The 12,907-nt window shown below is 38.5% G+C and overlaps 1 protein-coding gene across 1 annotated transcript in view; it reads right to left on the reverse strand.

Moving 5' to 3' along the window:
• The window catches only part of PKHD1 (PKHD1 ciliary IPT domain containing fibrocystin/polyductin), a 404,235-nt gene that overhangs the window by 218,537 nt on the left and 172,791 nt on the right, over positions 1 to 12,907 (reverse strand). The window contains exons 43-46 of the mRNA XM_027126840.1: positions 12,383 to 12,495; positions 10,800 to 10,905; positions 8,486 to 8,620; positions 2,402 to 2,537 (exon numbers count right to left, since the gene is read on the reverse strand). Coding sequence (XP_026982641.1) covers positions 2,402 to 2,537; positions 8,486 to 8,620; positions 10,800 to 10,905; positions 12,383 to 12,495 — 490 coding nt within the window. The remainder of the gene's footprint in view (positions 1 to 2,401; positions 2,538 to 8,485; positions 8,621 to 10,799; positions 10,906 to 12,382; positions 12,496 to 12,907) is intronic.

A 12,907-nucleotide genomic window follows, 5' to 3' on the forward strand; every position in this document is an offset into this window, starting at 1 on the left:
GGTGGGTAGAGGCAAGGATGAGGCTAAACGTTCTATAATGCACAGGACAGTTCCCACAACAAAAAGTTATCCAGGGACTTCCCTGGTGGTCCAGTGGTTAAGACTCCGTGCTTCCACTGCAGCGGGTGCGGGTTCCATCCCTGGTCCGGGAACTAAGATCCCCCATGCTGCTCTGTGCAGCCAAAAAAAAAGTTATGCAACCCCAAATGCCATAGTGCCAAGGGTGAGAAATTGTGGTCTAGTGGGAAATGATGACACATAACATTAATTGACTAATTATTAAACGCTAAAATTGCTGTGGGTTAGTCTCTCCATCTTTCTGCTCTAGTTCCTCTATGGCAAACCGAACCCCACTTTTTATGAGATTTATACTTTAATCATTTACCCTCAAAAGCAATATTCAATCAATCACGTGGGTAGATAGTAATAGTAACATTTTTCAAATACTAGCTCTAGGGCTACACTTCTTAGCAGGGTTTCCCTCATGCCACCTCCATGTGATTCACTGTGATTCTGTTGCCAGTCCAGTTGCCCAGGAAGAAATGATGGCAGTGGTCTAATACTCACCTTCCTGTCATTAAAATTTAAAAATTCAGTACACATCTCTTAGTATATATGCTACCATATTACTATATTATATACCTTATAAAATACACCAAAAAAGGAAAATTTTAAAATAAAATATTGATACAAAGAGAGGCCCTAATGCTTTCATTCTCATCCCTGTAGTGTCCATGGACTGAATTGTCACACATTCAAGATGCCACGATTCCACCTCTGGCAACTTCTGTAGTTCATCTAATACCACAAGCAGCTCTACGATTCAGTTATACTGGATTTCTTTGCAATTCCCCAATCATAACTTGCTCTTTGGAATTTTTTTTGCATATGCTGTTTCTAATACATAGAAACTTTTCTCTGCCTATTCCTCCTTGCAAACTTCTCTTCACCTTTCTAAATCCTGCTCCAGGCACTCTATGATGAAATCTTACCTGACCCCTTACCTTGCTCCCCTCACTGACCTTGCTCAATCCTCTAGTACTGGACTTATCACACTATTACAATCGCTGGCTTAGACATTTATTTTTGTGCCTAGATGGAGAGACACTGGAAGACAAGAACTATGTGTTTTTCATCTCTGCACTGCCCAGTTCCTTAAACCGAACCTGGACTAGACAATTTTTAAACAAATGAAGGAGATGGCTCCGCCAAGACCATCCAGTGGGAAGAGATTAGCGCTCATAAGGAGCAGGGTGCTTTTTTTTCAGTGTCTTATGAATGATATGAAACAGTGAAGCTGTTAAATGACTGAGGAATTATGATTTGAAGTGATTGCCATAAGGCATTTTTCATTCCCATTATTATTTCTACAATCTTAAACTCAGATGCCACCCAAGTAAAAACAATATTTGGCTCTGCCTATGGCAGGGGGGCGGGGGGGGGGGGGAAAGCACAGTGGAAACTTGCTGATTATTCATTTAATTAAAAAAACAAACAATTATCTAAATTGGTGATTCAAACCACAAGAGCATGTTTACTTGAATCACTTGGTTTGTCTGTTTACAATGATCAAATCAACTAGATAGCTCTCTGCTTCTTTTCACCTTGGCCCATGAGTTCTCCAAGGTTATTTCTCACTGCCTCTGAGATGTGGTTAACAAGTGGACAAGAATTCCTATGGTGCATACAACAAGTCTTGGGCTGTTGCAAACATAAAGTACCTGAACTCTGGCTCTTTCAGGAAAGCTTGCATGTGTGTTAGTTTATATCCATATGTCTATCCGTCCAGTTCCATTCATTGATTTAATCAATGAACCTACTGGGCATCATAGGCTACTAGTTAACTAATGATAAAACTCTGAGCAAAAGAGATGTGATCAGATATAGAGAACAAACTGGTGGCTAGGTTGGGGCAAGATGGGGGAGGGGCTCAAGAGGGACAAACTAGTATGTATAAAATAAATAAGCTACAAAGATATATCATAGAGCCCAGGGAATATAGCCAATATTTCATAATAACTTTAAATGGAGTATAATCCATAAAAATATTGAATCACTATGTTGTACACCTGAAACTAACTGTAAATCAACTCTACTTCAATAAGAGAGAGAGAGAAAGATGTGATCCCTGCCTTTATGAAGCTCAGAGTCCAGCAGAGACATGGCACCATAGTCATAGAGTGTGATAGGCACCATATAGGGAAAGACTGGGGAGCTGCAGGAGCCACATTGGGAGCACCTGGCCTCCTCTAGAATTTCTCTTAGGAGATTTGAGCAGCAGTTTCAACTAATGCAATCTTATAACTAAAAAAACAATGAGTCACAATGGCTTTTGCCACTATTTATCACATTTATGTGAGTACTCGCCTTATTCACTATCTACCTTATCTACTCAACTTACCCTGTCCTCGGGAACAGCCTGAACAGGTCCTGATGGCCACACAGTCAGTGAGATCAAAATTCACAAAGGTTGTGTTAGACACTGTCAGTTCCCATCTTTTGGGAGTTTTGATCCCAGCTGACATACACAGGCTTCCCTGTGATTTAGAAGGGGGACAAAAGGGAAGAAAAATAAGGGGACTGGCCACATGAAATACAGTTTTAATACATGAATAAAAACAATTGAGTAAAAAGACAAACTACAGACTGGGAAAAATGTTTGCAAATCAAATATATGACAAAGGATCACAATGAAATATGCTACACACCTGTTAGATGGCTAAATGAAAACATAGAGACCGTACCAAGTGCTGATGAGGAAAAGAAATAAATGAACCTCTCATCCATTGCTGGTGGAAATGCAAAATGGTACAACCACTTTGGAAAATAGTTTGGCACTTTCTTACAAAATTAAACATACTCTTAACATTGACCTAACAACTCAACTCCTAAGTGTTTACCTTAGAGAAATGAAAACTTATGTTCATACAAAACCCTTACACAAATGGTTAAAACAGTTTTCTTTGTAGTCAATCACCAAATCTGGAAACAACTCAAATGTCCTTCAACAAATGAGTAGGTAAACCTGCGGTAGATCCCTATAGTGGAATACTGCCCCACAATAACAAGGAATAAAATACAAGTTAGATAAATACTAAAGGATTCGGGAACGAAAGAAGCCAGTCTCAAAAGGTTACATACTATCTTATTCCATTTATATGATTGTTGAAAAGAAAAAGCTATAGTGACAGAGAATACATTAGTGACCTCCGAGGGGTTAGACATGAGAAGAGGATGTGGCTACAGAAACGGAGTCAGAGGGAGGTTTTTTCAGGCTGATGCAACTGTTCTGTATCTTGATTGTGGTGTTGGTAGTTACAGAAATCTACACATACGTTAAAATTTATAGAATTGTATATCAAAAAAGTCCATTTTACTGTATGTTAATATAAAAATAAATAGTAAAAAGTCTAAAAAGAAACAAAAACTGCTTCCAGGATTTTCCACAAAATCTCTTCAACAGACTCCATCTAATCAAGCTGTTAGTGCTTCACTGTTCTGCTGCTAAAGATAATTGTCTGTCTGAGGATCACCAGAAATTGTCAAGGGTCTCCAGCATGGAAGACTGTGATAAAAAGAAACAAAAAGAAGAAAAGAAACCCAGTGGAGACAAAGCCAGTATAGAAATCAGAAGAAAACTTAAAAACTCATTAATAACATCAGAGAAATAAGAATATCATGTGCATGAAACAAGAAGAAGCCTAAAAAGGAATATTTCGGAAAAGAAAAAGAAAACAAAAACAGGAGAGCAGTAATAATAAATTCAATAGAAAAAATGAAATAACTTAGAAAGTAGGATAAAAAGGCAGTGGGGCAGTGGGAAATCAGAGAGAAAATTAAGAAGATTAGATAAGTAATTTAGAGAGCCAATATCCAAATAATAATAATTTCAAGAAAAAGGAAAATATATAGGAGATAAGTATCAAAGAAATAAGTGAAGGAAACTTCCCAGAAGGAAAGGATATGATTTTCCACAGTGAAACGTCTGGCCCAGAGCCTAATACAGTGGTTAGAAGAAAAAGCCACACAGCAAGGTACACCATATTGAAATTGCAAAATACCAGGGACAAGGGCGAGACCCTAAAAATTTCCAAAGAGGAAAAACTAATAGGTTACATATAAAAGACCTAGAATCAGAGTATCTAAAAACTCATTTCTTTTTGCAAAGTGATTCAGCATATATATATGGTTTTTAAAATTATTTTCCATTATGGTTTATCACAGGATATTGAATATAGTTCTCTGTGCTATACAGTAAGACCTTGCTGTTTATCCATACTATATATATATAATGGTTTGCACAGAGTATCTGAAAACTCTTTAACCTCAAGACTAGAAGCTAGGAGACAATGAAGAATTGCCTTCAAAACGTCAAGGCAAAATGAACTCCAACCTAGTAGTCTATAGCCACAACCTTCCAAGAAGGGGGTCTCCATTTGTAGGTCAAAATCTTTAACTTCCATAGACCCCCAGTTAGTTAAGAAAGTTACTGCAGGCTAATAAAATGAGAATTAAATCAGAAAGGAGGGAGACAGGGGAATCAGGAACAAGAGTTCCAATACTACAGAGACATGAAGAAAATCTCCAGAATGTTGGTCAAGAGAAATTCCAAGACCTAGCTATGAAACCCTTTTCTCACACTGCTGGTACAAGTTTAAATACTTGTAATTGTTGTTTGTCGTTTGGCATTGGCCACTGAAGCTGAAGGGATATACTCTGAGCCAGCAATTTTACAATCTGGCACATGTTCAACAGAAATGCATGCTTGTGAACACCAAGAGACATATACAAGATTGTTCATAACATCTTTCTCTGTAATAACCTAAAACTGGAAACAAGCAAATGTGCATCAAGAGCAACATAGCTTTAAAAAATTGTGATAGAGTCCATGAAGTGGAATACTACGTAACAATGGGAAGAATAAATGATTGCAACATATAAAAACATGGATGAATCTCACAGACATAATGTTATGCCAAAGAAGCCAGGCACAGAAGAGTTACATGATTTATGATTCCATTTATATAAAGTTCAAAAACAGATTTGAAATTAACCTATGTCTGAGAAGTCTAAATAATGGTTCTCCTTTGGCTTGGGGGCTGGGGGTTGGGTTAACTGGGAGCAGGCATGAAGGGGTTTCAGAGGAATTGGTGATGTGCTATTTCTAGATCTGGGTGGTATGCACGTGGTTTTTGCTTTATAAAAATTCATTGAGCTCTTCACTTGTGATTTGTGCACTTTCCCCCATAAACGTTATATTTCCATGAAACAATTTGTTTTAAAAGGTGGGACAATACTAGAGAAAAATAATGTATAAGATGGGAGGGTGAAGAAAGAAGTTAGAGAAGTTTAAGGTCCTTGCATGGCTCATGTAAATAAGTGCCGATGTAATTAAGACTTTGTGAAGACGAGCAGGTGTGTCACAAGTTTAAGTCCAACGTGAACAATCAAAACAGAATGAATAACGTTCGAATGAGTAAATATAAAAAAGATATCATTCAATGCAGGACAAATCAAGTTCCGAAAGCAGAAAAAAAGAAACATAGAAAACGGAGTGCAAACTGAAAGCACGAAATAAGATGGTGGAAATAAATGCAAATATGTGGGAGACATCAGCATGTGGATGGTAATAACTGAAACCACTAGAGAAAATGAGATTTCTCCCAGGGAGAGCAAGTATATGGAGAGAAGAAGGGGCCCTACGATAGAATTTAGACAAACAAAAAGATGAAAAGTCTAAACTGGGGAAGAGAAATCCACAAGTGAAGATGAGGAGTAACCCTGAGACAAATAGGAGAAAGAATGAAGCATCCCCAACAGCATCTGTCCGAATAAGACTTTTTTTTTAAAGTAGTATCATCTGCTTGAATTAATTACAAGAACAACAAAAAGGCAACCATCCTACAGTTACTTCCAAAAGTAGGATGACCATAATTTACACCCAAATCAGGACATCCTGAAGAGTGTGAAAAGGGGTGCTAATTAGATGGAAGGCTAGGACCGCACAACAAACAAAACCACACAGCCAATCTAGCATGTATAGTGATGGTTAGCACACCTCCTTCTCTTGCATAATAAAGCTGTCCTCACTGAAAATTATTCTACCCATCTCAGTAACAAGGTAATGCTGGGTATGAGGCATACACAAATATGCCTAAAGGAAAAAAAAATCCTTTTTCCTTCCAGAGAAAACTTAGTTTTCTTCCAGAAACTAGTGTTTGTTTTAGAATAAGACTCACTGATAGCAGAAACTAACACAATATTGTAAAGCAATTATACTCTAATAAAGATGTTAAAAAATTTTTTTAATAAAAATAAATTTAAAAAGACTCACTGATAATTGTGTGTCACCAATTATACACGGGTGGAAGGTCTAAGAATAGTTAAGCCAAATTCTCTGAAAATTTTAATTCCTAAAGAAATGGCAGGTTTGAAAGAAAGAGGCTAAAATCAGATTTCCACAACCACAGAGAGGTTTGGCATCCTCCTTTTAAAAAAAAAACAAACAATTAACACAGTTTTATACAGCAATAAAGTGGTTCCCAAATAAATCTGAGCAATGTTGTGTTAACTAAAGATTCATAGATATTTTTCTTGTTTGTTTTTAACTCTAGAAATTTGTGAAGATTTTAAAGTGTTAATATGCCATGCGAGTTTCAGGGGATGGGAGGGATGGTAAACAGCATATCCTGTATGTAATTAACCTAAGGATCTTTCTTTTCTCAGAGTCTCTCTTGGAACCAGCCTTCAATGAAAAACACTTCAGAGAATACTGGAGTAGGCACTAATAAATGCTTATTGCCAAAGCCATCTTCCATATGTAATTAAACGAGTATTAGACCAGGCATGGGAAGATATCCAGGTGGTCCTAGCTCCACAATACTGGGCATGATTTTGGGCTATCATTTGACTCCCCAAAGCCTCCATTTCTTTACCTGTAAATTCAGGAGTTCTAACTAGACCAACTCTTAGGTAATATTTACCTCTAAAGTTGCATGGTTTTATGATTTGGATGCCTAATCAAGATCTAGACCTTTCCTAGAACAAGCTGTTTAACATTTTCCATCCAGGGACTTTGGTTCTGCACTCACTTGTTAGGAGACTCAGAAGCCCTCAGTTGCATTACCTTGCTGGTGAATCACACTCCAGGGGTGAGATTATTTTTTGTTATCTCATGATAAGCACCCTTTTGTCATAATCTATCTCTTAACTTATGTCACTCTCCCATGAATTATGATGTCTATTTAGCATCAGTTAGGATGTTGTGACATTGATTTGCCAGAACAGTTATTTACTCAGCTTGATGGGCATTTTATTTTTAGCATCTTCTCTATGGTTATTTCAGAGACATTTAAGGGCCTGGGTCAACCAGTATCACAGAATCTAAATCTGGGTCCCATGCTCTTTCAAAAACTATGCAACCTGAAAAGAAGAATAATCTCTCAAGGTGGTAATCCTTTCAGAGAAAAGGAAAAACTGGCAGGTATTTTCCCTCCTGAAAAGAATGGTTCAGAAGAGAAGTAATGAAGGAAGTTGGAGAATTAAATATAGGAAAATGTAGATTAGTAAGAAAATGATTTTTTTACTCTTAATGTTTGTATCTATAGCTATGAAATAGTCAAGGGAAGTACTAAAGTCAATAATTATCATTTAAATATCAGTTGATCAAAGCATTCAGAAACAAACTAAAGAGAATGCTCTTTCCTTGGTCTCCAGAAGAACTCTAGGTCCCTTCCATCTATGATTATTCTGACAATGTGACACTAATATTCATGTAACTCCTTCAAGAAAAAGAACTTGGGGGACCCGTTATAGGTCTGAAGCCAATGGCAGCCATGGACTTCCCTTGAGAACTAGTACTTCTTATCCAGGAAGTCCTCTAAGGCTCACCTACATTCTGGGCCCCTGGCCATGCAGTGGCAGGGAAGTCATCTATAGGCTGATGTTTATCATGTAGAAACCCACACTGAGGCAAGTATTAGGGAATCACATAAGAAACCGTAGTATATTAAGCAAACAATGTAAATTATATCACCTTTTTCTCTGGGGCAGGGACCCTAAATAGAGTAAGAACTCTATGAACAAAATGTTGATGTCGAAACTTGGCAAACCACAGATGCACAAAGACAATTTGGAATCACCTCATAATCCTTGTGAAGTTAGAGTAAATGACCCTAAAATTATTAGGCTTATTATTGAATTGTATGGACAATAATGCTAAATCGCAAACAAATAAGAGTTCTGCGAACCACTCAGGGCTTTTGTGATGTACATGGACACATAACATGGAAATCTTGTGTGTATTTGAATTTTATGATGAACATCACCACTGTTACAAATCAAAAGCTCCTCCAAATTTGACCAATTAAATACAAGATTTACTAAAGAATGCTATTTAAATTACATATCCTGGATTAGCAGGGGACCCAACACATGCGATTCTGTTTTGATGGACAACATAAAAGAATCACACGAAGGCACTTACCTTGGGGGCAAAATGAGCAAGTAATAAGCTGTCAGTAACTGAAGTATTTGCATCACTTTCCAAGATGTCAATTCCAAAATCTCTGCATGCATAAACCTGGAAGTTTTTCAGGTGAAGATTGCTACTTCTAAAAATCTATAAAACAACAGCATATATTATGTCAAAGGTCTGAGGCTTGGGTTTTCTTGCAGACTTCCTGTAGCTTCTTTAATTATTGATGAAGTATAAACAAGCATGCTATACCATATTTAAGCAGCTTTTGTCCATCAATATCTGTGCAGGCGTCCCAAAGTTGCCGTGAGGTCAGCACTAACTAGTCCCCTTTGGTAACATCCCCTCTATACTTTTCATTTCTCCTCCTAACAACTGATGCATTAAAAGGTCAATGTGGGGCTTCCCTGGTGGTGCAGTGGTTGAGAGTCCGCCTGCTGATGCAGGGGACACGGGTTCTTGCCCCAGTCCGGGAAGATCCCACATGCGGCGGAGCGGCTGGGCCCGTGAGCCATGGCCGCTGAGCCTGCGCGTCCGGAGCCTGTGCTCCACAACGGGAGAGACCACAACAGTGAGAGGCCCGCGTACCGCAAAAAAAAAAAAAAAAAGGTCAATGTGAATTCTTTACTTTAGTAAACTTGCAACTGTCAAGTAACACAAAATGAATAGAGAAAAACAGAGCATCCAAGAACTCCAGTACTTAACATTTTCCTCGGTGTTGTATATGTTTACTAATATTGTCAGAAAATTGTAAATATGAAATAAGTAATTCAGCATGACTACAGACTCAAAATATGTTATATGCATATATAATGATGACAGCTTGGGCTAGTGGCCCTAAACAAGGATCAAGTATTAACAAAATGAGCTTGTTAGAGTTGAATCACACTAGCCTGGGGGACAGAGCCCTTGGTTTTTACCTAGCACTCATATTAACTAATTATGTGATCTTGGGCAAGACATTTAACTTTTCCTAGGCCTCACCTCAACCACCCTGAAAATCAGGGTGCTGTTAGGACTACCAGTTAACCTTACACAGTGGCCTCTTTGTTTACTAAATAGGGTCATGCTTACGTTCGTACCTTAAAGTGGGAGTTTCCTCTTACTTAAGGCCAAGGAAGCCTTGATTTATCACAGTATGGTGCTTCTACTTGTCGATCAGTCTTTGTGCTTGAATTTTCAAGAACTGAATAGCTTGCATTTCCCACTATGTATGCGCTGACAGCTTTTATAAAATGATGGATCTTTGAAGACACGTTTATGTAAACAAAATGGGTACGATCTGAATGGATAACTTAACAACAGTTGTTACCTAATTACAGGCATCAGCCCTTCTGCAAGGCACGAATTGCTTCCCTGCAAAAGAGGGATTTGTCACCTCTATATTTATAATGCTTGTGGGAAACAAAGTACTTTATCGAATTTAATGAGAAGAAAATACTTAATACAATAGGGATTCTTCCTGTTTTGTATTTTGTATTTTGGGACTTTCCCAAAATGTTGGATAGGTGAAATAAATGCCTAACTTTCTTACTGTGACTTAATTATATGTTTTTATTCTGTTTACTGAATGCCCTAGAGATATATTTCTTCATCTGTGTATCTTAGGCTCCCTATTTCTACATGGCAGAGACCAAACGTATGTAATTTTCTCTGTGTAGCACCAAACAGTGACCCTGGATAATTTTTATATGGTGCTGGTAATAGTGAGCATACAAAGCTTTCTTATAAGACATCACTGAAATAATGAAAATTAAATGGATAACATGAACATTGTTTCCTTTCAAGGAAAATGGGAGAAAATTTGGCTCATTGATGAAGGTAAGAATGCCACCTTGAGCTGGAATTTTTGCGTTTCAGTGATGAACGGAACTTTTCCTTACAACTGAAACATGTCCTATTCAGGATATTAGGGTATCAAATGCACAACGTCTGGAGTCTGGATTCTGCACCTGGTTTTGCTGCTAACAAACTGTGTGACCTTTGGCAAATCCCTTTACTTTCTGAACCTTAATTTTTTCTCTCTAAATAGGCATGTGAGGGGAAGAACAGATGACCCCTATGATCTTTCTTGGTTGCAAATCTCTATGATTCTGTTGTTCCCTACTAGAGCTGCTGGAAAATCGCCATACAGGCAATGAACTAACCTTGGCTTGCTGACTAGGAATCTGTTCATGCAACAACTATTTCACACACATCTATGATGCTGTTGGCTCCTTAAAGCTGTGAGAATATCGCAATGCTCCCCCAACAGCAAATCATCCCCCTTTAAGTAGAGATGCACAATAAATCACCACAAGAACAAAAAACTAAAGAAACGTACCTGGGCACCACCTGCACTTCCCCAAACCGTGAAATTTTGGAACAGGGTGGGACCAGTGCCGTTATCCCAAGTTGGCTGAAACTTAGGGTATACAAAGAGGCCACACCTAGGAAGAAAGATAAAGAGTGAAATTCAGCCAATTTCTGCATTCCAAATGTCTCACTTTTTCTCACTGGAAAATATAAAACTAAAGGTACTGAATAAGGGAGTGTGAAGAGGAGACCTGCAAGCCTTCTCTCTGACTGTCATTGCCTATCCCTCAGCCTTTCCTTTCCTTTCTGTCACCCTCTGTGACCTGCTCCTGGATCTCAACAAGACACAGATTGCCATGGTCCCATTCCATTCTCTCAGCTCTTCTAGATTCATCCCCTTCCAAGGAGCATGCATACCCCTGCCTAGCCCTTCAGAACACGAGCCTCACTCTTCCATCAGTCCCTTCTAGATCCATCCCTTTGCTGAAACAGCAGATACCAGCCCCTGTAATCCCTGCAACTTTTGTGCTTCTCCCTGAAATGCCTTAGCATCGTGGTATTTTGGATATCTTCTCCCCTCACATCCCAGGGCTGCTGAGAGCTGCTAGATAAAAAACTTCATAATCTTAATAATAATTTCATGACACATGTACTAATTCTAGCCTCAGCTTCAACATAGCGGAGCAATGGTGCTTAATCCTTATTCCACTCTCCTTATCATCTCCCATCATTGCAGTATTATTTCACTATTATTAACATAACTACTATCAGAATTATTTATATCGAGGAATTCCCCGGCAGTCCAGTGGTTAGGACTCCATACTTTCACTGTTGAGGGTGTGGGTTCAATCCTTGGTCGGGGAACTAAGATCTCACATGCTGCACTGCATGGCCAAAAAAATAATAATAATAAATAAATAAACTGTTTAGTAGAATTATTTATATCAATTATTGAGTTCCTACCATATTCGAGATGTTCTCTTAGGTGCGTTATAGAAGTCATCTCTAATTTTCACATCAAACTTTCACTAGAGATCTGTCCCTATTTCACAAATAAGGGATCTAACTCTTTAAAAAAAAAAAAAAAAAGGCAGTTTACTCAGACAAAGTCCAGATTTGAATCGGGGCCTGACTGATTCTGAAGTTCACATTTTTCCCATGTTCCCACCATGTTTCCCAGTCCTTGCTCTTAGCAGATGATGACCTTATCCTCTAAATAGCAAAGACTTTGAACGAGCCCCTCTCATCTCACAGTGTGCAAGTCACAGGCAAAGAGCCTCTTCCCCAAACTTCATCTCCCCACTCAGCTCCTGAGCTCAGGCACTCTGGCTTCCCAGGTTCCCCCAGTCTGTTGGGAGTTTAATTCATCTCTCTATTGAATTCTCCTCTGGCCACAAAAGGTGCCCTCTGTCCTATGCCCCTTCAAGTGACCTCTCTCTCTTTCCCTTCCCTTCACCACCAAATTTATGATCCAAGATGCTCACTCAGACACATCATCAAATCTCACACGGATGCCAAGCATTACACAACCCTCTCTGTGAGTGTTGTGCAAAAAAAATGTTAAACCATAATGCTTACACCCAAAATGTAGATGAACTTCCCCCAAGTTACCTCGTACAAGCATGTGCACTGTTCCGGGTAAAGGAAAGAAGTGGAGCTTGGGATGTTTGGTTGGTCACAAGGTGAAAAAAGTAGCCATAGCCAGCAGCACACACCCTGTTTCCCTATGGAAATTAAGGATAGTTAAATCATAGTCAGTCCATTACAATAAGGCTGCTGGAAAGAAACACTCTTCTATGTGCTCATTCTGCCTTTTCACTTACTTGCTGCCAAGGTATATTGATATACCTTGGGTCAAAAATACGCTCATTCCAATAAAGAAGATGTGGTGTGTGTATATAGAGATATATAGAGATATATACATACACACACACACACATACAATGGAATATTACTCAGCCATTGAAAAGAACAGAATAATGCCATTTGCAGCAGCATGGATGGATGGACCTAGAGATTATCATACCAAGTGAAGTAAGTCAGACAGAGAAAGACAAACACCATATGATATCACTTATATGTGGAATCTAAAATACAACACAAATGAACATATCTATGAAACAGAAACAGACTCAC

This window comes from Aethalodelphis obliquidens, unplaced genomic scaffold, assembly GCF_003676395.1.
Source record: "Aethalodelphis obliquidens isolate GAN/ISIS:26980383/991018 unplaced genomic scaffold, ASM367639v1 scaffold31, whole genome shotgun sequence".
Lineage (NCBI taxonomy): Eukaryota > Metazoa > Chordata > Mammalia > Artiodactyla > Delphinidae > Aethalodelphis > Aethalodelphis obliquidens.